Source organism: Choristoneura fumiferana, chromosome 22 (assembly GCF_025370935.1).
Source record: "Choristoneura fumiferana chromosome 22, NRCan_CFum_1, whole genome shotgun sequence".
Lineage (NCBI taxonomy): Eukaryota > Metazoa > Arthropoda > Insecta > Lepidoptera > Tortricidae > Choristoneura > Choristoneura fumiferana.
The window spans coordinates 1,209,066-1,234,774 of NC_133493.1; the positions used below are offsets into that span (position 1 = coordinate 1,209,066).

At 40.3% G+C, this 25,709-nt stretch overlaps 1 protein-coding gene and 1 non-coding gene across 4 annotated transcripts in view; one reads left to right on the forward strand and one right to left on the reverse strand.

The window, feature by feature from the left end:
• LOC141440196 (uncharacterized) overlaps positions 1 to 25,439 on the reverse strand; it is an 89,710-nt gene extending 64,271 nt beyond the window's left edge. The window contains exons 1-14 of one of the 3 annotated variants that reach the window (XM_074104660.1): positions 25,116 to 25,439; positions 23,036 to 23,196; positions 19,419 to 22,184; positions 18,561 to 18,729; positions 16,213 to 16,288; positions 15,312 to 15,414; positions 15,118 to 15,207; positions 14,396 to 14,554; positions 13,273 to 13,443; positions 9,627 to 9,788; positions 7,767 to 7,894; positions 6,809 to 7,271; positions 2,685 to 2,791; positions 815 to 935 (exon numbers count right to left, since the gene is read on the reverse strand). In XM_074104660.1, coding sequence (XP_073960761.1) covers positions 815 to 935; positions 2,685 to 2,791; positions 6,809 to 7,271; positions 7,767 to 7,894; positions 9,627 to 9,788; positions 13,273 to 13,443; positions 14,396 to 14,554; positions 15,118 to 15,207; positions 15,312 to 15,414; positions 16,213 to 16,288; positions 18,561 to 18,729; positions 19,419 to 22,184; positions 23,036 to 23,196; positions 25,116 to 25,200 — 4,761 coding nt within the window. In that variant the 5' untranslated portion in view covers positions 25,201 to 25,439. Of the gene's footprint in view, positions 1 to 814; positions 936 to 2,684; positions 2,792 to 6,808; positions 7,272 to 7,766; positions 7,895 to 9,626; positions 9,789 to 13,272; positions 13,444 to 14,395; positions 14,555 to 15,117; positions 15,208 to 15,311; positions 15,415 to 16,212; positions 16,289 to 18,560; positions 18,730 to 19,418; positions 22,185 to 23,035; positions 23,218 to 25,115 lie in introns of all 3 variants that reach the window. The other 2 variants (XM_074104659.1, XM_074104658.1) reach the window with 2 other exon arrangements.
• On the forward strand, positions 11,157 to 11,229 carry TRNAK-CUU (transfer RNA lysine (anticodon CUU)). Its single transcript has one exon. It is a non-coding gene; the product is annotated as a tRNA-Lys (tRNA).
• Positions 25,440 to 25,709: the final 270 nt, after the last annotated feature.

A 25,709-nucleotide genomic window follows, 5' to 3' on the forward strand; every position in this document is an offset into this window, starting at 1 on the left:
CAGCGGAGCGTGCAACAATTGACAAGATTTCATTTTTTTAACACCTGTAAATTACTACAGGAATCGAAAGAGTTTTGACTCCTGAACATGGGAAAATATTTATTATAATTTATTTCTCCATATTTAAAAAAAATATCCGAATTTTCCAAAACTACCACAGAATGGATATGTTTCCTTTGCCCTTTTCACCAGAAAAAGGAGCTGTCATAATTTTGACAACGTCTACGTCAGATTTACATGATCTTTTTTTTAATAGAGACTAGACAAAAGTAATGAATCTATAGTGTGGTAGTTTTGGAGTTATGCCCTTTTAGAATGAGCGCATTTTAAAATAATTGTAATAAATTAATTAATAATCGTAGCGAAATTTTAAAAATATCAGCGTCTTTCTCTTTCCAAACAGAATACAGAGAACGAATCAAATTATAGTCTTAGAAATATGAAATCTTGTCAATTGTGAGCACTAGGAATAGAGTCGTACAGTCACCAGCATTAATATCTGCCACAGTAGAGCGTGCAAAAATATCTGACACGTCCTTCCGGTCCTAGAAATAGAGTCGTATCAGATATTTATGCACGCTTGTTGTGTCAGATATTGGTGCTGGTGACTGTACCACATATGCACTCTTTGTTGTGTCAGATATTTGGTGCTGTGAAGTTATAAGCCAAGTTTAGACTCGCAAGAAAAATTGTGAAAATTGCATTACATTGCGGCGCTCGATTGACCACTGCCAACTGGTTGGCTTTACGGTCTCGCAATGTAATGCAACTTGTACGATTTTTCTTGCAAGTCTAAACTCGGCTTTACACTTACCACTTGCATGCTGAGTAGCTTTACGATGTACACACACGTGTTAGTGTTGATGAGGTAGCGGGCGCTCTCCGAAGACGTGGCCAGACCGCGGGAAGATATCATCACCGCCGTGGACAGGCATCTGCACAAATAACATTTCATTGTCATCATCATCTCAGCCGTAGGACGTCCACTGTTGGACATAGGCCTCCCCCATAGACCTCCAGTTGCTTCGGTTGGAAGCGGCTTGCATTCACCGTGACCCCGCATTTAATTATATGATTATTATTAGTTTAGTTTAGTTTATTTATTAATTCAATATAACAATCGTACATAATAAATTACAAAAATGTCAGTTACAAGTATCTGTATTGAAGTCGTCAATGGTAATATTAAACTGGATTAACAAAAATACAAAAAAAATAAAAACGCTAAGAATGTCAAGTATTAAAAGATCAGATTTGTTCTCAACGAGGGATCGTCATAACAAAAAAAATAGTAAAATTATAATTAAAAATAATCAAGTTGAAAATGCCAAGAACACAGTATTATACCTTCAATAATAAATAGATAACAATTATAATTTACAACACAATTATATATATAAGTATGTTTATTCGTCGCCTAGTACCCATACTACAAGCTTAGCTGATTTTAGGACTATTGTCTAGGTCAGGGTTTCCCAAAGTGGGGCACGCGAACCCCTAGGGGTTCGCTGGGTTCGCTATTCGGTAGGGGGTTCGCGACAAGGTTTACGTGATGGTGGCTGCAAGACTGGCAAGATTATTAAGATTGGTTTTTGGAGTCTTTTTGTATTTTTTATTTCAACTCCAAATTTGTTACTTATTTGTTATTGTTTGCTTCGGTTTGTATTTTCGTTGGCAAGACGATTTTTACCTATATTTGTTAGCTTTTATTGAATAGCCAGTTTTATTACTTTCTTGGAGGGGGGGGGGTTCGCTGTCGTCTAAAAACTTTAACAGGGGTACGTGGAGCCATAAGTTTGAGAAACCCTGGTCTAGGTCAATTGGTGTCAATTGTCCCGTGATATTTATATTATTGGTTACTTTCAAAAATTTCTCCGTATACTGGGGTTTTCTGTATTTCTTACTATGTGTTGGTCTATAAGCTGCACTGCGAAATGTCACATTTCTCTTTTTAGATTTAATTGTATGTAGTATATTCTCTTATTATCTTGTATATGTCTAACTTGATTTAGTTTTAAGTTACTGTGGACCCACTGAAAATCAGCGTCGTGGCACCGCGTGCCATGACACATTTTTTTTTCGACTGGATGGCAAACGAGCAAGCGGGTCTCCTGATGGTATGAGACAACACCAGGGGTATTGCAGACGCGTTGCCAACCTAGAGGCCTAAGATGGGATACCTCACGTGCCAGTAATTTCACCGGCTGTCTTACTCTCCACGCCGAAACACAACAGTGCAAGCACTGCTGCTTCACGGCAGGATTAGCGAGCAAGATGGTGGTAGCAATCCGGGCGGACCTTGCACAAAGTCCTACCACCTGCAAACTGAGCTGCATGCTGACGGTTGTCCTTTTTACCCGACTGCGAAGAAGGAGGGTTATGTGTTTGACGCGTATGTATGTATGTATGTCTATTCCTATGTCCTCTCGTAACTACTAAACGGCTGAATCGATTTTGATAAATGATACGTCCCATTTAAATCATGACACTCAAAATTCTTACCTAATGGGTCCCGACTGTTGAACTTTAAGTTAGCTACTTAACAAAGTTCTAGCCCACTAGAAGACTTGTTTTCTTCTTTATAGTATTTTTAAGGCAGTCGGGTTTTTTGATTTTTTAAATTTATTGTTTTTTAGCTGTGTGCTCAAAAATAAATATTTTCTATTCTATTCTATTGTCCTTACTTGGTGGTGAACTGGTGAGCCAAGTCGTCCCTGTCGGCTGCTAGAGACAGCAGCTGTCCTATTGTCTTCGGCCCTTGCAGCTTCTTGAACATCGCCTTGTCTGGCGTCTGGTAACAAAAAACCAAAAAATAAGTTTGTTTTATAGAATCTTTTTGTATTTTTTATTTCAATTCCAAATTTTTACTTTTACGGTCATCCCATAAAACCTAAATTGAAAATACAAACTGAAAATATAGATGCACAGAAAAACTAAAAAAATAAGACCATCACTGGGAATCGAACCCAGGTCCTCGGTATTCCGTACCGCGTGCTATACCGCTACACCACTGATGGTCACTGGTGGACCATCAGTGGTGTAGCGGTATAGCGCCCAGTGATGGTCTTATTTTTCTGGTTTTTCTGTGCATCTATATTTTCAGTTTGTATTTTCAACCAAAAAATAAGTTTGTTTCTCATACTTTTTCTATGAAATGCAATGTTACCTTCGGTAATTCTGATTACAGGTAGAGACAAGTGATTTTCGGATTCTATGCTTTGTGGTAAACCTACGTTAACCTTTATATTTTACCTTAGCACACGTACAGTCAGAGTAAAAAAAAGGTTCGTCACCCTAAGATCTATTTTCCTTTGCTCAGTATGAGCGCTAATCTGCTTTATCGATTGAGTAGGACATACTGCGTCAACCTGTCAACCTGCTAAACATAATCAGGTGACCATAGCAACCCTACCACTACACCCCTTGGTACTGACAAACACTGACAATCAAAAAGAACATTATTTGATTGAAACTTTTACGAAGTTGTTTATTAAAAAGGTTTTGTATTAATATGAAACCCCAGTTATCATGTCAAGTAAGCATAATTTTATATGCACTTGTCTACTTAGTACTTTGGTTTCAATCCGTAAAAAAGCCGTGGTAGCCTAGTGGTTTGACCTATCGCCTCTCAAGCAGAGGGTCGTGGGTTCAAACCCCGGCTCGCACCTCTGAGTTTTTGGAAATTCATGTACATTTGAAATTTACCACGAGCTTTGCGGTGAAGGAAAACATCGTGAGGAAACCTGCACAAACCTGCGAAGCAATTCAATGGTGTGTGTGAAGTTCCCAATCCGCACTGGGCCCGCGTGGCCCAAGCCGTCTTGTTGTGAGAGGAGGCCTGTGCCCAGCAGTGGGACGTATATAGGCTGGGATGATGATGATGAATCCGTACTAAGAGTCTATGACTTTGTAAAGGAATCAAGGAATCAATTTAATAACTGACAAAGGTTTTCCTACCCCCACTGTACAAGTACACGTACACTTGGTACACGTTGGTGTGACATGTCTTTTTATGCAAAACCCCACCCCCCCCCCTACTTCCACATAAATCGACATAAAAAATGACACTCAGACTCGACCCATTACACACACATGGAGGTATATATGTGGGGATCGTGCGAAGGAAAACAAACTTTTCAAATGAAGTAAGAAAAAGTTTATTACAAAAAATTAAATGGAATACGTATTTAAAAGCAAATAACAGAAAACACCACTAGCGCATAGGCTCACCCGATCAAAACTCGCACTCTTTTACTCATTCGCTCGTCTCATTCACTCCACATTAGTCTTCAGTCATTCGGTCGCTCGTTTACATCAAATCATTCTAACATAAATCCACCCTCATTCCCACATTCGGCCATCCTACACACATGACTGTCCCCAGGCATCCTTTAAACAAAACATCTTAAACATCTAAACATCTTAACCTAGGTACATCTTAACCACATAAACATGTGTGCTGTAGCCATCATTATTTGCAATAAACAAAATCTTTACATCTTATACAAATAAAAAGAAAACAGTTAACCAGTCTTAATTAGACATCTTTTTTTTAAAACAAAAACAAAAAAAAACAACATCTCAGAAAAATAAACATCTTAGGGACAAAAAAACAATACTGCAAAAAAAAAACAAACCATACCCAGTAGCAATCCAGCATTGTTTGTGATCCCGACCTACTTGTGGAATCGTTACCCATTTTAAATTTCACACCACACCAGTGGGTATAAAATTTCTTTACACCTTCCATAGCCTGAGCTTTTAACAACTTTAAGTGACCTTGGAGGTCACTTTCACACTTTAGCAAGTGTACCTGGCTGCCGTTCATGATAACAGTCATATCGTATAACAATTCCTGGCCTAGAATAACATCGTATGGAATAAAGTCTTGTGGCACAAGGTGCGGAATTACGTTAAAACACTCGTCGTTGGTCGCAATGTTCATCTTCTCGTATCCCGGCGATACGACTTTCGATGCGCCGAGTCCCGTCAACGATAGTTCGCACTTTTTGTGGCCCGGCGCGCCTAACAACTCGTAACTGTCCTCCGACACAAGGTTCACGTCACTACCGGAGTCTATCAACGCGTTAATGCTTCGACTACACAATAAAATCTTCTTTATTGGCTTCTGATCGATGTTTCTTGTTTGGTATGAGCTGTCACTGTCACTGTCGGTGACACTCCTGTGACGTTTGACGTTCGTCGCCGCCATGGCCGCCATCTTCAAATCGCTCCCGGTCGTTCCATTCGATGCACATTCGTCGTCCAACTCATTCGTTCGAACATCAACTCGCACGAATAAGTTCGTTCCATTCGATTCGTTCTCGTTCGAATTCGCCGATTGAATTCCGCCAGCGCCGCCATTATGTTTCACGTCAGCTGATTCGCTCGACATCGTTGATGCACAGTGTGCCGATATGTGACCGAATTGGTTAGATTGGTAACACTTCGCGTCAATTTCTTCGTTCGGGCACACACTGGACACACGATTTTCTCCTTCTTCACAGCTATAGCTCGAGTAAACTGGTTTGGGCCGGGTTTTCGTCACGTCTTGTAGCAAATGCGTAGGTACCATCTTACTTTTAATAATTTCGTATATTCGAATCTTTTCCTTTAAATCACTGTATGTTGTAACGCCGTATAACATCATCTTATTCGTTTCTGTATCTTCGATGCCGTCGACAATATATTGAATTGCCACATCGTCTGGCATTTTCCCTCTTTTGCCCAACTCGCGCATCGTAAGTAGGTAGTCAAGGCAACTCTCGTCTACCTTCTTTTTACGCGCCGCCATTAGCTCGTGTATCGCCTTTATGTCGATCGTGTCATGGAATTCTTCTTTTAGCGCGTACTTTAGATCGTCCCACGATTTAAACGGTCGCTCCGCTTGGAGCCAGAGCGCTGCGGTGCCCGTTAAGCTGCGCCTAGCAACAATTAGCCGTTGCAAGGGCGTCCACCCAAATATCGTCGCGTTTTCTTCGATGTCGTCAATAAATCTAGTAACGCTGTACATCTCATCTTGTGCACTAAATTTACTGACTAGGTCGTCAATATACTGCAGGCTTTCACTACAGTCGTACGTCATCATCGCTTCCGTTGCCCTTGCAGTCGTCGTCGTCATATTCGTCGTCGTCCGGAGTTTGAGTCTCGGTGCCTCATCCACACCTCCACTCGGAGCCTCGCTAGCTGACTCGTCGTACATCCTATCTGTTTCCATCCCTCCGATGTGCCGTTTCTCGCCGCTCAGAAGCCACCGTCTTACTCCCGAAGCCAGCAGAAACTCGTCTTCGTCGTTATTTCGGCCGCCCGTCGTAAATAGCAACCGCCACAACACGAAATGTAACCGCCTCGTTACACCACGTAGCACACCAGTCCGTCGTCGTATTCGCAGTTAATTTTTTCCTTCTGATCCCGGACGAGCCCCCAAAAATGTGGGATCGTGCGAAGGAAAACAAACTTTTCAAATGAAGTAAGAAAAAGTTTATTACAAAAAATTAAATGGAATACGTATTTAAAAGCAAATAACAGAAAACACCACTAGCGCATAGGCTCACCCGATCGTAACTCCCACTCTTTTACTCATTCGCTCGTCTCATTCACTCCACATTAGTCTTCAGTCATTCGGTCGCTCGTTTACATCAAATCATTCTAACATTAATCCACCCTCATTCCCACATATATAGTAGCAATGTAGCAAAGTAAAATTCTTCAAAGGCATGGACCTCCGCGAAGTTAAACCTGAATTAATAAATTATTTACTTCTCTCTGACATTCTCTTAGTTAACAGACTTTACTATACTACACTCACCGTGTCAGATTTTTCCAGCATCCGAAGCAGCTCATTCAAAAGCCTCTCCAAATACTGCATATCAATGACCACCTTATTCTTCTTCTCGCTCTTACCACTGGCCCGACTCATGTCACTGAGCGAGCTGCAAACACTCTCCGTCTTCCCCAGCTTAGCTCTATCTTCTTTCTTCTTCTTTTTACTCTTCTTACTCTCCTTTACTTCTTCAACTTTTTCAGTGACTTCTGTGTTGTTATTGTTCTCTGACGCTTCTTTTTTCGTTTTCTTCTTTTTCGGCTTCTTATTTTCGGTGTCTTCTCCATTTAGTTTCTCTTCATTCTCTTCAGTGTGGGGGGGTTTTTGTTCGATAAGGGGGGCGAGTATGTTGTTGATCTGTTGCACGACTTTGTACATTTTGTTGGCGACTGGGAACGTGTAGGGGTCTATTGGCACTCGATTTTCGCTGAACAGTTGTTCGTTTCCTCTGTCAATCGGAAGATACATATAGTTAATTTTATTATACATACCGTAATTGGACACAATGAAAAAAAGGGTATCGCCACACCATCGATCGATGGTATAATGGATTGGTCGACGTCGTTCGAGTACGCGGCAAGTCAGAAATGTGGGTGACATGTCTTTAAGTGATAAAAGGTTTCAAAGCATACCAATAGTTAGTACTTTGTACCACACCAATCGATCTACGTCGAATAGAAGCATCGATCGGCTGTCGAACAATCGTTTATCGACCGATATCTGTCGACCAGCCAAACCTACCACACCAATCGATCGATGTCGATAGTTGGCACCGATCGATGACCGATCGATTGGTGTGGTACCTAACACCCTAAGAATGGCCCACGAATCGGACCTCGAGTCTTCATCATTCCGTGATTCATTCCCCCTTTTTTATTTTGAAACGTAAAATGATTGAGGAGAGTTTGTGTTTGATGCATCACATCATGAAATAAGCTCTCACCCGGCCAACAGCTTCTGTTTCACCTTCCGCGCCTTTTTCTTGAGCGCTTTGATTTTGTCTCTCTCTTTCCGCTCCAGCTCCAGCCGGGCGGCGTCGTCGCAGTCGTTCTCCTGGCTCTCCGACGTAGTCTGAAACAAACAAACAAAACAATATTTTAAACATGAAACTACTGTGAGACACTCATAATAAATAATGTTGTAACGGATAACTCACGTCTTAAATCGAGTTTAGCTCGACATGTTTCGGGCTAATTCGTAGACCTTTTTCCTAGGAGCAACGCGACTTGGTGTAGAAGGGCTATTAATTAGCCCGAAACATGTCGAGCTAAACTCGAGTTACCCGACGTGAGTTATCCGTTACAATATTATGGTGGCCTATAGTTTGACCTATGGTCTCTCAACCAGAGGATCGTGGGTTCAATCTAGGCTCATAACTTGGATTTTAATTACTAACCATGAGCTTTACGCTGAAAGGAAACATCGTGAGGAAGCCTACACAAACCTACGAACAATCCAATGGTGTATGTGAAGTTCCCAAGGCGCACTGTAACCGCGTGGGAACTACCGCCCAAGCCCTCGCGTTCTAAAAGGAGGTAGTTGGGGAGAATATGGGCTTGATGATGATGATGATGAAATTAAAAAACAGACTTTTTCCCATCTCATGCTCGTAAAGTTCGTATTTATGCTGGATCTAGGCGACATAAAATAACTTTTAATGCTCTAGTGCATAAAGTAAAATCTTTGTCTAAGACAATCCAGTATAAACAGCCACAAACGAAGAAGCTTCTACACATACTTTTAAAACAATTTTTATTTATATAAAACTAAAAATCAATCAAAATAGATCAAAAAACTAAAATTGTATTGTTCATACAGTAAAATATACATAGTAAGTGAACAATTGCTTCCACTGTTGATATTTAATTTCCTCGCCATCGAAGTGACAAGCAGTGTAAAACTCGAGCATTAAACCTATTTTCCCCTCGACGTGTCTATCCACCACGTGGCTAAATGAGCGTCTCGGGTAAAATGGCTCGTTTTATGCCCTCGTTGTATAATCTACTATTGAAGCATTGCGCAAAACACTGCCCAAATGGAATGCTAATTCTTTGAGAGAGATAGCTGCCGGCCCTTTGGTCTCCAGTTGTGTCAACCAGGGGCTTTTGCTTTTTTGTTGCGTCAAATTTGTTTGTTTATACCCTTTTTACAAAAAAGTTACACAAAAAAAGTGAGAAAGGCTGCGTTCCCATCAAAGACCCAGTTTGCAGGTGGTGGTAGGACCTTGTGCAAGGTCCGCCCGGATTGCTACCACCATCTTGCTTGTTAATCCTGCCGTGAAGCAGCAGTGCTTGCACTGTTGTGTTTCGGCGTGGAGAGTAAGGCAGCCGGTGAATTGGCACGTGAGGTAACCCATCTTAGGCCTCTAGGTTGGCAACGCGTCTGCAATACCCCTGGTGTTGTAGATGTTTATGGGCGGTGGTGATCTCTTACCATCAGGAGACCCACTTGCTCGTTTGCCATCCAGTCGAATAATAATAATAAAAAAAGACGTGCGAGGATCTGTTGCGAGGAATTTGTTTTTCATCAACCAATAGAAACGCTTCATTTACCTATTCTCGCACAGCGCATCTCTGGTGGAAACAGCTGAGCGGAGCGAGGCGAGGTAAATGAAGCATTCCTATTGATTCATGGAACACTATCCTCACACATCTCTAGTTGCAACGCAGCCTTAACAAAAAAAACTCATGATCATCATCATCATCATCGTCATCATTCCAGACTACATACGGCCCACTGTTGGGCACAGGCCTCCTCTGAGAACTATTTAACCTATTAATGTTTTCCTGACTTTAGTACTGACCGGCTGTCTTGGCCCCGTGGCCTTCTCCCGGATGGCCTGCAGATGCGACTCCAGCCGCTGCTGGCTGGCGTCCTGTTTGTGCCGGATGCGCGAGCGAAGCGCCACCGCCTCCAGCTCCGCCGCCGCCGCCAGCGCTGACAGGCGGGACTTCACGCCCTCTGCCTGTAGGGATAAGGTATGGGATTAGAATACGGTGGTTGAGCTGTTTTGTAAATTCAGACAGTATTATATATAAATCATGGAATAGAAGAGATTAGAATACCTACAGTATATTTTTACAATATAAACATGCTGTATCTATTAAATAGATATTCTTATTTACCTATACTTTCTGAAAAAATACATTACAAACTGATGGGTAATTATAAGAAATTCACAAGCGGAACGTCAAATGTCAATACAATTTAGCCAAATACATATTAGACTGATGTTACACATTTGACGTTCCTTTTGTGAACCACGTTGTTTTGTTAGACCACATGGTCTACCACCCTAAAGTTGATTAATGCCAATAGACGTGTCTGTCAAGTTGAAAGTTCGACTTCAGCGACATATTCATTTGATAGGAACTTGTTTAAAAATTGATAGAGCACTTATTTGGCTGATGGCACCTGATGGGCCCTTTAACAGGAGCTAATAATTACAACATAGATCGTACTCGTCAAACCGAACGACATTAGTTCAGCGACTTTTAAAAACAATTAGTTTTTTATAAAAAATAGGATCGCCTTTATCTCAAAGAGAGAAAAACTATTCACGGATGCTCACGATAATAGTTATTTGTGATAAGAGGTTAGTAAGTAAGGTTTTGAAGATTGTAAAACCTTGCCAACCGTGTATCTTACGACTTTTTCAATACATTTGTGAGTAAATAGGCAATTAATAACACAAAATTGAAAAAGAAAAAAACAACGCAAAGTTTTACAAAAATGGCGCGTCCGTAACGCGCATGCGTAAGTTTTACTTTTAATTAGGTTAACTAAAATTATCAGGCAAAGGTTCGACGCGTTCAGCCACTACGATTTTTTCGAATAAATAAAAGGTGGAAATCGTTAAAATCTGAGGTAATTAAATTACAGTTTATAATAATTACAATCAATTTTGAAAAATAATTACTTTGTTTTGTATATTTATAAATTTTTCTACGTATAAGTCGATATATTTTATTTTTGTCATTTAAAACACTTTGCTTGTAAACTTTTAAAACTGTAAAGAATCGCACTAGTGCGGTAAAATGAACTTACGAGCCATGTATACATCCTTTGCAAGCTTTCGAGCAAATGTATTGAAAAAAAAAAATATTCGCGGTCAAAGTTGCGGGCAACAGCTAGTACATTATTACTACCTAGCTGTTGTATATTATAAATTATATAAAAGGTTATTTTAGTGATTTGATTAGTACTTTTCCTGTACTTGAAAAACAAATAAATGAAAAATAGCAAATTTATGGCAACATCTTGCAACCTTGCCAAATCTGTTTGAGAAAACTATTTCAAGAATCCGTTACGAGTTTTCGGCCTACTGACAACAGCCCGGCTAGCTCAGTCGGTAGAGCATGAGACTCTTAATCTCAGGGTCGTGGGTTCGAGCCCCACGTTGGGCGAAATTTTTATATTTTACTAGCTGGTGCCCGCGGCTTCACCCTCGGTGTAGTTTTTTTTTAATTTTCTAAATCTTTTATAAGAACCTTCTCCTGACAATAGCAAACACAACAAAAGAAGAATTAGCGAAATCGGTCCAGCCGTTCACGCGTGATGCCGTGACCAAGGGAAATAGGGATTCATTTTTATATATTAAAATTTTATACAATACAATACAATACAAAGACTCTTTATTGTACACCAGACATAGTAAGCGATACAGAAAACAAATTATTAAAATTACAAGGTGAGCAATAGGCGGCCTTATCGCTTAAGAGCGATCTCTTCCAGGCAACCTTTTTACAGAAAGAAGAAGGACTAGTTTAAACAGTGGTGCATCAAAAGTAGATCAGAAAATGTAAACGTAACAGCAATACATCTACGAATACATACATAATTATATCATACATATAATATACGTCCAAAATAAATATAGGTAGTGAGATAAACAGCAACAAATAAATAAATAAATAAATTATAATAAGGCTAAAAACTACAAGATGACAGATAGTGCTCCTTAAGCATAGATTTAAAAAGTGACAAAGACTTTGCGCGTCGTAAGTCAATCGGTAAGGAGTTCCACAACCGAATAGCCTGGGCAGTATAAGAATATACATAGAATTTGGAGTTAGATAGAGGCACGGAAAGGAGAAAGTTCTGAGAGCATCGAATAGAAGTTACGTAGCTAAATCGCTCTTTGAGGTAGCGAGGAGTTGCAGGGTTAAAGAGAATGCCGTAAAGAAGGTGGAGAATGTGAGAGTTACGGCGAAAGCGGATTGGGAGCCACTTGAGCTGTGATCGAAAATTAGAGACATGATCGAACTTACTTTATTTATATTTTAAGAATAGAAGAAATAATATAGATAGAAGGGATTTTGGGAAATTTGAGAAACAACATTTAGAAAATCATATCTCCACAACCGTGACACTTAGGACCCAAGTCCAAGGGTGAAAAGATAACAAATAACCTCAAAAATAGCTGAAAAAAATTTGACGGTCCATGTGCCGAACATTCTTTATAATAATAAACTCGATTTGTTTCTTCGCGAAGTGGTGCGGTCAAGCTATGCAAACAGCTGCCCTTGCGTGAAATATTTTATAAATTTTTCCCTCTCTAAACCGCAGAGGGGCAAATCAAGATTATCTATTTTTCAGGTGGACCTTGTGCAAGGTCCGCCCGGATTGCTACCACCATCTTGCTCGCTAATCCTGCCATGAAATAGCAGTGCTTGCACTGTTGTGTTTCGGCGTGGAGAGTAAGACAGCCGGTGAAATTACTGGCACTTGTGGCATCTTAGGCCTCTAGGTTGGCAACGCATCTGCAATCCCCCTGGTGTTGCAGGTGTCTATGGGCGGTGGTCATCTCTTACCATCAGGAGACCCACTTGCTCGTTTGTCATCCAGTCGAATAAAAAAAAACTATTCTATTTCCGACACTATTTTCTGTCGAATACTACGTATTTTGTCGGATATGTTCGGATTTATCTTGCCTTCTCAATGAGGGCTATCGTTTTTTGTCTTACTAGATGGCGCCACTGTTGCGTGAGGTTTTTAAGTGTGGATTTCAAAGTCTGTTATTACGGACGAACGTGAAAGAAAACAAAGTTTAGATTAAAATCATATAAAACGGTACCATAAAAATATCGAGCAACCAAAGTCTTGCGTAGTCCCGTTTTGTTCGGAAAAAAGGGAGGACAAAAGTTTTCGAAAGACTAAACTGTCTCAAAACACAGACATTCATTGCCCCTTATCGCATAATTGCCATAATTAATTTCAGGTATTGCAAAATATTCACAAAATTATTCTAATTATAAATAAACCCGCGTAGCTCACCCAAAAACTATGAGATTTGACATTTCGGAGACCTCACGCTACACTAGCGCCTCTAGCGACGAATTCATACGCTATAGCCCTCATTAGCTTCAGTAAACGCCAGTAAGCAAGATAAACCTAACCTAACCTTTAACCCTTCTCGACAAAATACGATGGCAAAACATTATCTGTACCTTCTCCCTCGCAGCGATGTCCCTCTCCTGCCGTCGCATCTCCCTCAGCCCGTCAATACGTCTGTCCCTCTCTTTCCTTCGCTCGAGCAGCGTCTGCACGTGTCTCTGTCTCGCGGCCTCTATGGCCTGCCGGCGGGCCCCCACCGCAGCCTCGCGAGCTGCTTTCTGCTCCTGAAACCACAGAATGAGCTCAATCTCATCCTACTAATCCTAGTATACTACTATCGCTGTGTACTAGCGGAGAAGCATGTTTAATCTATACTTATAAAACAGTACCGTGACTGACTGACTTACTGACTGACAGACAACGCACAGCCTAAACTACTGGTGCTAGAGACTTGAAATTTGGCCTACATGTACCTCGAGTGTTGTAGAGGTGCACTAAGGAAGGATTTTTGGAAAATTCCCACGGGATAGGGAAATATCTAAACTTTCTACTCGTGTACTCTGAAACTATTGAGCCGATTTTAAAAAATCTTTCACCATTAGTAAGCTACACTATCCTTGATTGACATAGGATACTTTATATCCGGGATAATGCAAAATTCCCTCGGGATAGAAATAAATTAATTCAATTTCGGAGCTGATTTAAAAAATTCTTACATATTATGTGATATGACTATCCCCAAATGACAAGAGTACTTTTTCTTCAGGAATTTCTTTCACCAATAGAAAGCTACACTATTCCTCATTAGTATAGACTACTCATCTTCGGGAAAATGCAAAATTCCCGCGGGATAGAAATAAGTAGTGAATTCAACCTCGGGTCTGACTTTAAAAGTTCTTTCACCAAAAGTAAGCTACAGTATTCCTGATTGACATAGGATACTTTTTTCCGGGAAAATGAAAAATTCCCGAATTTGCAGTCTAATCTCTAGCATATTTTGACTTGTATATATAGATGTGCGATGGATGGATGGCTGGATGGATGGAAGAACAAAAAAAAATTAGTTCATATTCATAGCGATGTATTAAAATATGTTATTTTCACTAAACCATAGAAGTTTCCATGTGCCATTATTGGCTGAATGGGTATCCTAAATAAACGAAATAGTTCCCAAAGTTACTATTCGACGCGGATGAAGTCGCGGGCAAAAGCTAGTTTAGTATAGTTGATAGATACCAGTTTGTTGAGTCGATCCCGCCTCACCCGCCGCAGGCGCGTAGTGTGCGTCGAACACTGGTCCAAGAACTCGTGCCTCCTATTCTCGGCCTCCAGCTGTTTGATGAACGCTATCTCGCGCAGTTTCTCCTCCTCATCGTGCGCTTTACGAACTATATCCTGAAACGAGAAAGAGACATTCGTCCCTTAGAACGCCACAATAAACGACAGATTCACAATCAAGAACATCGTATGCCATAACAGTTATTCATAACACTTTTCGAATTTCATTAATTTGTCCCATAATACCCATAATTTTCTGATGCCGTAATATGTTAACCACAATGGATAATAATTAATAATCATTTTGTCCAATGTTATAATGGATTATATAAATTAGAATATGACAAAAGATTTTATGGTCAAAACACCACAAACGGGACTTATCACGCTATTATTGCACAAGTAATATTTACCTCGACGTTTCGGCAACGTTACAGTTGCCGTGGTCACGAGTAGACTGAAGTGTGGGGTGTCATAGCGTGATAAGTCCCGTTTGTGGTATTTTGACTATGAGTGAGAATCACGAAAGTTTAAAACGTTATAAAAGATTTTATGGACAATATAGACCCTAAATAATTAAATAAATCTTTCTCTACATTTCGGAGGCATGTTTATCTGAGATAAAGTACAATGTTTAAAACTTTCGTGATTCACGTTTTTTTTTTATGTGCATGGCTAACCTTCAGGTGTTGGTCGCGGTTTTCAGCTGCCTTCTGCAGCCGCCTTTCCATCCGCATCCTCTTCTCCTCAATAAGCTGGTTCTTTGCAACCTACAAACACATACAAAGTTGATGTTTATTGACAATGATGATGAAGATGATGTCCTATGAAAGTACAGAATGGTCGTCGCAGCGTTTGCTACTGACGTAGGTACCTTGACTTCTTCGACCCTGGCCAGCAGCTGGTGTATCTTCTTAGCCCTCTCCGTCTGGTACTCTAACCTCTGACGCTCCGCGCGAGCTTGCTTCGCTTGAAGTCTGCAAATAATCAAACAATAAGTTTGTTCCAATTTTCATTTTTATTACTGAGGGGACAACTTTTATAGCTCGTTTGGTATGGAAGCCTTTATATATAGTTTTTTTTGCTGTACCACGTTTTGTAACAGTTTCTTGTCCAACAAAAAGGGCAAAGTTGTTTTTGCATATAATTTAATCACGAGCGTAGCGCATAACCTGCCTGTTTTAGTTTAGTGATGGTCGACTCGAGTTGCTAACTCGAGTTAACTCGAGTTGGGCTTAACTCGAATCAACTCGAGTCAAAAATATATAAATAAATGATTCAAAGTCAAAGTCAAAGTCAAAATATCTTTATTCGATTTAGGCTATAACAAGCACTTATGAATGTCAAAAAAATCTACCACCGGTTCGGAAAAACCTCTGCTGAGAAGAATCCGGCAAGAAACTCAACGAGGTATAGGATTCGATCTCAAACAATAGTTTCCTTTTTTTACTTTAGTTAGTATAACTTTCCCAATACATTATAAATAAATAATATAAAAAATGAAAGATTTGAAACATAAAAATATAATTTGTTTGTCTGCTCCATTTTTTTAAAACTATTAGTGCGAATGTTACGTGAATTTTAACTCGAGTTAAATCGAGTTTTGTTTTGCCCGAGTTGGCACATCACTATTTTATTTTAGTTCCTGGGGTGATTAACTATTACATGAGTGACAAATGACAAGTAAATTCTGTAAATATGATAGCCTACTAGGGTAAACCAATTTTATAGCTTTGATGAAGACTTTTTCTCCACACTTTGTATAAAATGCGTACCGTCTTAGAGCATCCTGGAAACTGCCACGGCGTTTTATCCCCTGGGATAACTTTGCGTGTAGTTGCTGAGCGCGACCTGTTACATAGTAAAAAAACATACATATTTATTGATTGAACCACTGAAGGTAAGGCCTGTGGGCAAAACCTCGGGCATAAACTAGTTTGAAACTTTACACAAATTAACCAGTTATAAATAAAAAATCTATCGTACAATTAAATACCCATTGGCCTACTCAAACCAAATATAGGATCTAGTGCCAGAAATAGAGCGTGACCCATTTTTAACGGTGATTCACAATTCATAGTTAACATAATAATAACTGCATGTATTGTTAGAATAGTAGAGGACATATCGAAAATACAAACTGAGACATGGATGCACAGAAAAACCAGAAAAAGAGACCAGCGCTGGGAATCGAACCCAGGTCCTCAGCAATCCGTGCTGCGTGCTATAACCCCTACACCACCGCTGGACAGGAATTTAGACACGAATTTTTCCTATGCATACATATCTCAGGTTGCTTATTTCTACTACGCTACTTATGCAGCAGCACTAGCGACATCTATGTTTTCGCTCTCATCGAGAGACGTCACATTCTATCGGAACCAACCGCTCACCCAGACAAGAGATGTCGCTACTAAGCAATCAGACATAGTAGAGGACAGATGACCGTTGGTGCCGAAAAGTTTACGAATGGAGATCGCAGATCGGCAAGCACAGCATAGGACGTCCACCAATGAGATAGACAAATGACCCGGCCGCGATTTACGGTAGATGCAAACCGCTTCCATCCAACCGAAGCAACTGGAGGTTAATGGGAAGGCCTATGTCCAACAATCAACGTCCTATGATTGATGACGTTTCGTTATGCTGTCGCGAAATTTAAACAATCGGTTATTTTTTAAATATAAATTGACTAGCGACCCGCCTCGGTTTCGCACGAGTGCAATTTTGAAAATAATGACGCGAATAACCTTACCGTCGTCGGCGGCAACACAATTTTCACCTCTCACCTCCCTATCCCCAAAACTACATTCGCGCGGAGCCGGGACAAATCGCTAGCTATAAATACCAATATATATAAAAATCAATGCCACTTTTCGTTGTAATTTTATAATTCAAGAACGGGCTCACCTATCCAAACCAAATGTTTAGGCTAGGTTCGGACTATTTAGTAGATGGTTTATGTGAAGTTTGCACAAAATCGGTAATGCGGTTCTTCATTTATCACATTTTTTGTATACATAGCGAAGCACGTACCGGGCCGCTAGTTATGTATAAATTTATAAACCTTCCTCTTCAATCACCCTATCTAATGATAACAATCGCAATAAAATTCATTGCGTAGTTTAAATTAAAAAGATCTAAGCGTACCATCGCGAACCGGAATCGTTAAGAGACTCGCCACTGTCTTTCATTTAGCCGTGTCAGACATAATCACACCTTGAACCTTGACAAATTCGCACAAAATAGCGAAATTGAGCGCCGCATCCGGTTGGGGTGCTTTTGGCAAATTGTCTGAAGTGTTCAAGGGTACCAACACTCCCATTAACCTGAAGCGCCGCACATTTGAGCAACGCGTACTTCCAGTCATGGTCCACGGAGCCGAGTCATGGACACTTACAAACCAGATGATGCACAAGCTCCAAGTTACTCGAAGGGCGATGTTGGGTATTTCTCTCCGTGACCGAATTAGGAACACCAAGTCATTGCTACCAGAAAGTGGAAATGGGCAGGCCATATATGCCGTAGGCAGGACCACAGGTGGAGTAGATAGATAGATAGATAAAAAACTTTATTCACAACATGCCATGACAATTGTACAATAACAAACAATAAGTTGTTACATATGTAGAGTAGACGAGTGCTTGAGTGGAGACCAAGAACGGGACACAGAAATGTGGGCAGGCAACCGATGTGTTGGACGGACGATCCTGTTAGAGTGTCTGGGAAGAACTGGATGCGAAGGGCACAAGACCGAACGAAATGGCGTGCATTGGAAGAGACCTACACTAAGCATTGAGTGGATAATGGTTGAAGAAGAAGAGAAGACATGATCGTAGTAAATATTTTTATTAGTAAAAACAGAATAACATTACACAGCCAAATTAATAACAGCAGCAAGTGGCTCAACAATCTCGGTTTGCGACTGTACATACAGCATACATATTTAGACGGCGACTGTTGGCGGGAAGACCATGTAATGAAGAAACATCTGCCTATTTAGAAAAATCGCATTTAGCCAATCCGTGTATTCTACATCACCCCTTTCACTTAGCATTTTCATTACAAAACACAGATTTATTTTCAGTAACGTCCTGCCAATCTTTTCGCAAAGCGGTCTTACCAGGATCCCTGGCCACTAGAGCTTCAAGCACGACCAAAGTGTCCACTCGCTCCGCCCAGGACATGCCAGCCAGCGCCGTCTCGTACTGGTCCTCCAAGCTGGCCGCTAAAGACCCCAGGTTTTCAGGAGCCGGCACTGATATCTCTTCGCAGAGGATCTCTGCGTCAGTCTGTTAAAAACATTCAAGGCCTAAGGCATTAGATAATAAGACCTTTGAGGCCGTATTGCCTAACATTTCTGTGGCTCGCGACCGCAATCAAATGACAGATTTCGAATACAAAAACAGACATTTGATCGCGAACGTCAGAAATGTTAGGAAATACAGCCGCTGATCTAAAAGATACTTGAGCCTGGAAAAACAAGATCTGGCCTACGGTAGTTGTCCCCAAGTCAACGAGGAAACGACTAGCTGGCGACTGTTTTCTGACTTGAGAAACTAGCAACAACGGCAACGTAGATCCCGTATTAATAAAAGATATAATAATAAAAATAATAATCCCAGCCTATATACGTCCCACTGCTGGGCACAGGCCTCCTCTCAGAATGAGAGGGCTTGGGCAGTAGTTCCCACGCGGGCCCAGTGCGGATTGGGAACTTCACACACACCATTGAATTGCTTCGCAGGTTTGTGCAGGGTCAAGCAGAGGATCGTGGGTTCAAACCCCGGCTCGCACCTCTGAGTTTTTCGGAATTCATATGCGAAATTACATTTGAAATTTACCACGAGCTTTACGGTGAAGGAAAACATCGTGAGGAATAAAAGATATAAGATCTGTAAATTTTTAGCAGAATTTTGAAATAAATCTAATTTTGTGTTAATTAATACGCATATTATGAACACAATAAATAGAGTCTTACCTCAGTATCGTCGGTCTCAGTGTCCAAATCTATGTCAGAAACTTGCTGCAGCTCCATGATCTGGCGGTTTAACAGTTCTTCTTCCTCGCTCAGTTTCCTCTGATCCACCTCAGACTGGAAATCCAACGCCCAACTAATCTTCTTCTCGTTCTCTTCAATTTGCGACGTCATCTCTGCAATCTCCGACATCTCTGATGGATCAGCTGTCTTCAATATCTCATTATGATTGGGCAGTTGGTCGTCGTCTTCTAAATATTTAAGCGTGGACTTGAATTCCGCTTTCCACTTGTCAAAGTCAAAAGCCTCCTCAGTGCTTTCTTGAGATCGCGCTAAACCTGTAGTCAGACTTTCCAATGATGAATGTAATCTATTTTTGGTGAGTTCCGACGATTCAGCGTCTTCAAGAGAATCTTTAGCTTTTTCAGCTTTTTTCAGAAGAGCTTTACTTCGTGCAGATCTTTTCAGGCCAGTTACATCAGACTTTTGTCTGATCATGTCTAGATTTCTTCTAGTATCAGTTCTGTTCTTAGCTGTAGCAACTTTTTCTGGTTTGACTGTCTGAGGTTGTTCAGATTTTGCTCTATCCACTTTGGGAGTAACTGGCGCGTGCATAGGCTTCACTTCTTGTTTAGGGGACTCTATCATATTTAAAGTCGGTAAACTAGTAGTTGCAGAGGGCTGGTGGAATCTATTAGACCAGTGTGATTTAGAATGTTTTTTTGATTCCCGACTCAAACGTCTAGACTTTACAGTGAGCCAGCCATCGTTGTCATTCTTATTGCTATCTACGTTAAGTACTTCTACCGAGTTAGCTGCATCGTGTATCATTTCTAAGTCATCTGGGACTAGAGTCCTTAAGCTCTCACTCGATTCTATACGGGACATATCTATCTGTGTAACTATGGTATCAGAGCTGCTATATTCATCACAATCCTTTATTTTTTCAAGCGCTGGATTTGCTGTTTCCTTCTTATCTCCTTTCTCATTAACTTTTAAAGTAGTAGGCCTTAGAGGTCGCTTCTTAGGATCTAACTTGGGCTGGTTTACTTTAGCGTCTCCTGATCCCATTTGGATGTTTTTGTTCACAACTTTTTTTGGGACGGCACCTTTATTTGCTACGTTGGAAGAAGTGTCAAAAAGGCTGGGTCTACCAGTTGTCAAATTGAACGGATAGCTGCACTTGCTTGTTATGCTTCTTTTCGGACATTGTCTTTGAACTTTAGGGGTTGTGTTTGACCTAATTTCTACAGCTGTTTTGCTTCTAATCAATGGAGTTGCTCTAGTAGGAGTTTTAACTTCAGTTTTAGCAGGAATTACCTTAGGTTTAGCTGCAGCTTGCGAGTATGCTGGCTTTACGTGCAGTTTGGTTTCAACTTTAGGCTCAGGCTTTTTAAAATCTTTATCATCCTTAAAATCATCCTTATTTTTAATAGGCTCTTTATCTTTACTAGTTTCTACATTCTCCTTTAATAAATCAATCGGAGTTTTTTTTTCGGCAATGCATCCAGCGTTAGGTCCACAATCTTGAACTATTCCCTTTTCCATCGATTTAGAATCAGTTTTAGAATTCTCGTCAACAATTAATTCAGACATATCGTCAACCTTTTCTTGCTTATCTTCAACTGATTTAATGGAACTCTCGTTTGAAATATCTGCAAAGTTATCATCAGATTTAGAAAGAGATTCTGATGAACTATTATCTTTTTCAACGGAAGCATCAGTGTTACCATTAATTTCAAAGTTATGGACAACATCAGATGATGGCAATTTATGTTCAATTACATCGTCATTTGGCTTAACTTGCTCGATTTTTGTTGTGTCGTTGTCTTTTAATGACTCTAAAAGAACAATGTTACAGCTATTTTTTTCTTCGACAGTTGCTTCGTTCTGAACTGACTTATCTTTAGAGATTGATTTCGCTATCCGGTTTTCCACTTCAATATCTTCATTCAGCATGTTTTCATTTTTGGCTTTATTTTCTACTAATTGCTTGGTAAGAAAATCAGTCTCCATTGCGTCTAGGGTAGCATTGGTGGTTTTTGCTTGTGCGGACAACTCTTCAGTGGAATCTTTTCTGACATTTTTAGTACCCAATTTGCTTTTTGTCGATTTCACAACTACAGGTTTAGGAGAAGCATTAGGGCATTGCTTAGCTTTGCCTAATTCCACGACAGGTAGTATATCATCCTCCACTGTTTCACCGGCAACACCCTGAACTTGTAAAACTGGCAATACTTTCTCATCATTCTCCTCAATAACACCACCAACCGTTCCATTAACATATTTTTCTTTAATCTCAGTCAATTTTGTTTCCAATTTAGGCTCAGGTTTAGCAGTAACTTTAGAAGCAGCAATTTTATTACTAAAGAACTCAATATTGGCCTTAGGGCTCGTGCTATGTCCCGATGAGACACGAGGGCTAATCTTGCCACTGCCTGGACTAGCTTTACCAGTTAGACTGGGGCTGTTCTTGCCACTAGGAGTATTATGTCCAGAAAGACAAGGACTATTTTTACCTGACACAGACGGTGAACTCTTCACCGAATGAGTGCGTCTAGATTCTGGGCGGACAAAGTCAGTCTTACGTATCTCCCAAGCAAGACTCTGAGGTCTCTGCGGAGGGGGGGTATTGTCATACTCCCATTTGAGACGGAACCACTCTCCCAGTGCTTTGAAGTCGCGCGTGTAGTTTTCAAGCACCAGTATCACTTCTTGGCATTCGTTCAGATTTTCGTGAGCTTCGACTGTGTTATATATTTCACCCACCTGTGGAAGATGACCTTACTATAAGTCAGTTACAGCAACAAAAAGAACAGTGCTGCAGTGGTCAGAGCCGTATTGCGCAACGTTTCTGGCACTCGCGACCGCAATCAAATGGCAGATAAAAAACTGTCATTTGATTGCGATCGCGAGCGTCAAAGTCAAAGTCAAAGTCAAAGTCAAAGTCAAAGTCAAAGTCAAAGTCAAAATATCTTTGTTTAATTTAGGCTATAACAAGCACTTATGAATGTCAAAAAAAAACTACCACCGGTTCGGAAAAACCTCTGCTGAGAAGAATCCGGCAGATACGTTAGGCAATAAGGACTCAGATCATCTAAGGCATTTGAAAAAAATCTAATAGTTTTCAACTTCATACAAAAAGGTAGATAGATAGAACGATGCGGCAAATTCGATTGAGATTGCTCACACGTTAGTAAGATGATAAGGAGACCATACTAAAACAAGGTGTGCTCGAATGTATAGTCAAATGTAGACCGTGAGCCGCTCGATCCTGTAGCTCATTCGGAATTCGGAGTCAATAAGATTTGAAAGGATTCTAATCTGCTCGAGAAACTGACCCTTTGGAATTTTTAGATTCGGATTTGCCCATTTTAAGGTCTCTACACATTACACCGTATCATACCATGACCGTACTAGCAACGTGCCAGGCAAAAGATATTCTTTGTATTTAAAAGTATGAGACTATGACCACTAGCACGTTTCGTAACCAACAGTCGCCGTCGCGTGTCATATATGCGTTTGACATTCGGTTTGACACTCTGTCTGACACGCTCCTATTACGGTCATGGCATGGTACGGTGTAATGTGTAGATCCTTCAGTCACAATTGATACTCACGGCTCTCTGCAGGTCCCCAAACAGCAGCGCCCAGTAGCGCGCGCGCAGTTCGGAGCGCTTGTCGCGGCCGGCGGAGGCCGAGCGCAGGCGCGAGGCGGGAGGGCGCGGCGGCGCGCGGCGCGGGACCGCCTGCGCGCGCGGCGGCTTGCGCAAGAAACGACCTGCGGCACTTACTGTTACTACTGATGAAAGAGAAGTCTTTAAACTCTTTAATAGGGATAAGGGCCCACAGACGTTAAGAAAAATCCTACGATCAGTAGGGCTACAACGAAAATAGAAGTTCGTATAGTACCTTCCCTCTCACTCTCGTATGAAATAATATTAGCGTCAGCGTCGATCGGTCCGATTTGTCGTAACGTATACTCTTACGCCACACCCATATCCTACAGTTTATCGTAGCGTAACCTACACCTTATATTGCAGAGCGGTTATGGGATTAATAAACTAAAAAAAAACTCAGAGCTGTGCGAGCCGAGGTTTTAGAGGCGATAGATCGACCACTAGGCCACCACGGCTCTACGACTCAACGCGGGACTTGAACTAGCATTATCTTCATAACTTGTTGTTTAACTGGCAAAACATAAATGTGTCCAATATTTTCTAATAAACTATAACTTAGTGATCATGATTGGTTTTTTGGAGTCTTTTTGTATTTTTTATTTCAACTCCAAATTTGTTTCTTTTACGGGTATCCCGTGAAACCATATCGAAAATACAAACTGAGACATGGATGCACAGAAAAACCAGAAAAAGAGACCAGCGCTGGGAATCGAACCCAGGTCCTCAGCAATCCGTGCTGCGTGCTATAACCCCTACACCACCGCTGGACAGGAATCTAGACACGAATTTTTCCTATTCATATATATTTTAACTTCTAACAATCCCAACCTCATATTTCATCAGACTGAGTCATAGCAATATCAACCTTTTCAGTTCTTCATAAGGTTCCATTCAAAACCATTTGATTGTGAAAGTAGCTTGTTAATATGCCATGTTCAACCAAGCTTGGCATAAAAATTTACTGCTGATTGTTTTCAGATTCAGATGTGTATCTTGTTACCAAGTCGGGACAATTTGCTTATTGGCCGGGACACCATGTTTCAAATTGCATACCGGGACATATGGCAACCCTACCTTAAGGGGCATCCACAACCCCCCAACCCACAGATTGAAGAACACTGCATAGAGGTCTACATAGAGGATTAGCCAACAGAAGTTTTAATGCAATTCCACAATTTAAAAAAAATGTATTTACTGATTAGCTGTTGCTCCCATTTCCGAATTTGCTACCCAGAAGTGTCATTCTCTTCAATATTAAAGAATGCTAAATTCTGCATGTATTACAATTAAAAGTTCCAGACAGTGCATTACAATGAAGTATACCCATCTTTCTGCTCTTACCAAATGTAGTACAATTTCTCAAGAGAAGCAATTGAACTTAATTTCTCTGAAGTTCTTCAAAATGCTTTGATTGACTGACCACTAACCAATCGAATAAAATTGAATAGTGAATAATACCTTTTATTTTGTGATAGTTCAATGGGAGCAAACCATGCATAAACATATTATAATTTAATTACATATGTATTAGAGTGATAAAAAAACTAAAAATACCTAACTAGTACATTTCCATGATTGTACTGGTTGTAGCAAACTTGTGCTTATCTCTTTTAACAATATTTTTGAGAGATAGTGATCAAAGAAAACATTAGCGGCAAATAAGGACTACAATACAATGACTTTAAAGAACAACACTTCTAATGAACAATTCAGAAATTACATGGAATACATTTGACACTAAGCAATACTGACCACAGTTGTAACTAAAGAAATAATTGAATAACATCGTATTTTATTTCAAATGCTACTAGGTTACAATTACGTATAACATAACATAAACATACACAGTCAAAATACAAAGTACCAAATAAGGTGACTGATGTTAAATACAAAGTCGAACTCAATGTTTATCAACGCAAGTTGTTATTAGGAAATAGTGTTTCACGCCCACGATGGTCTGAAGTACCTATAACTCAAGTTGCGAAGTAACAAAAGAATGTTACATATTTTGCTAACTTACCCGGCGTGTCGACGGCAACGTGAAAGGCCAACAGGTTCCTCGCCTCCCTGCCTTCTTCCTGCACCAACTGCCTAACTTCTTCCATTTTAAATCAACGAGAATCACTATTTTAGCGAACAAAACAAAAAGGAAATACTAAGCTCATATTTCCCATGCATACGGCCTCGGGACACTTCGCTACCCATAAATTAGAAACCAGCACTAAGTTTTCAACAATCTAAATTGTTTCTAGTAATGCAAAACACGAATTCTATGTGGATTTTTTCGTTTTTATTCGAATTACTTGAAACGATGGGTATTTTTCATAACAATTCTTGTTTGACAGTTTCGTTTATAAATGTTACCATAAATTATTTAGTGTCAAGAAGGAAGTTGTGATACTTGTGGTGTGGGTGATGGAGGATGGAGTCATCCATTTTAAATGTGTTGGTCCAAAATTGTTATGGATATTCAATCAAACGAATAAAAAACAGGTAAAATAAGTACTGCTCTATAATAAACATTATCTTTAAAATGATTACATGCGTACAAAATCATAAATATACTTAGATGTAAAATATGTTTTTCTAAATGTTAGAAAGTAGTTTAATAAAA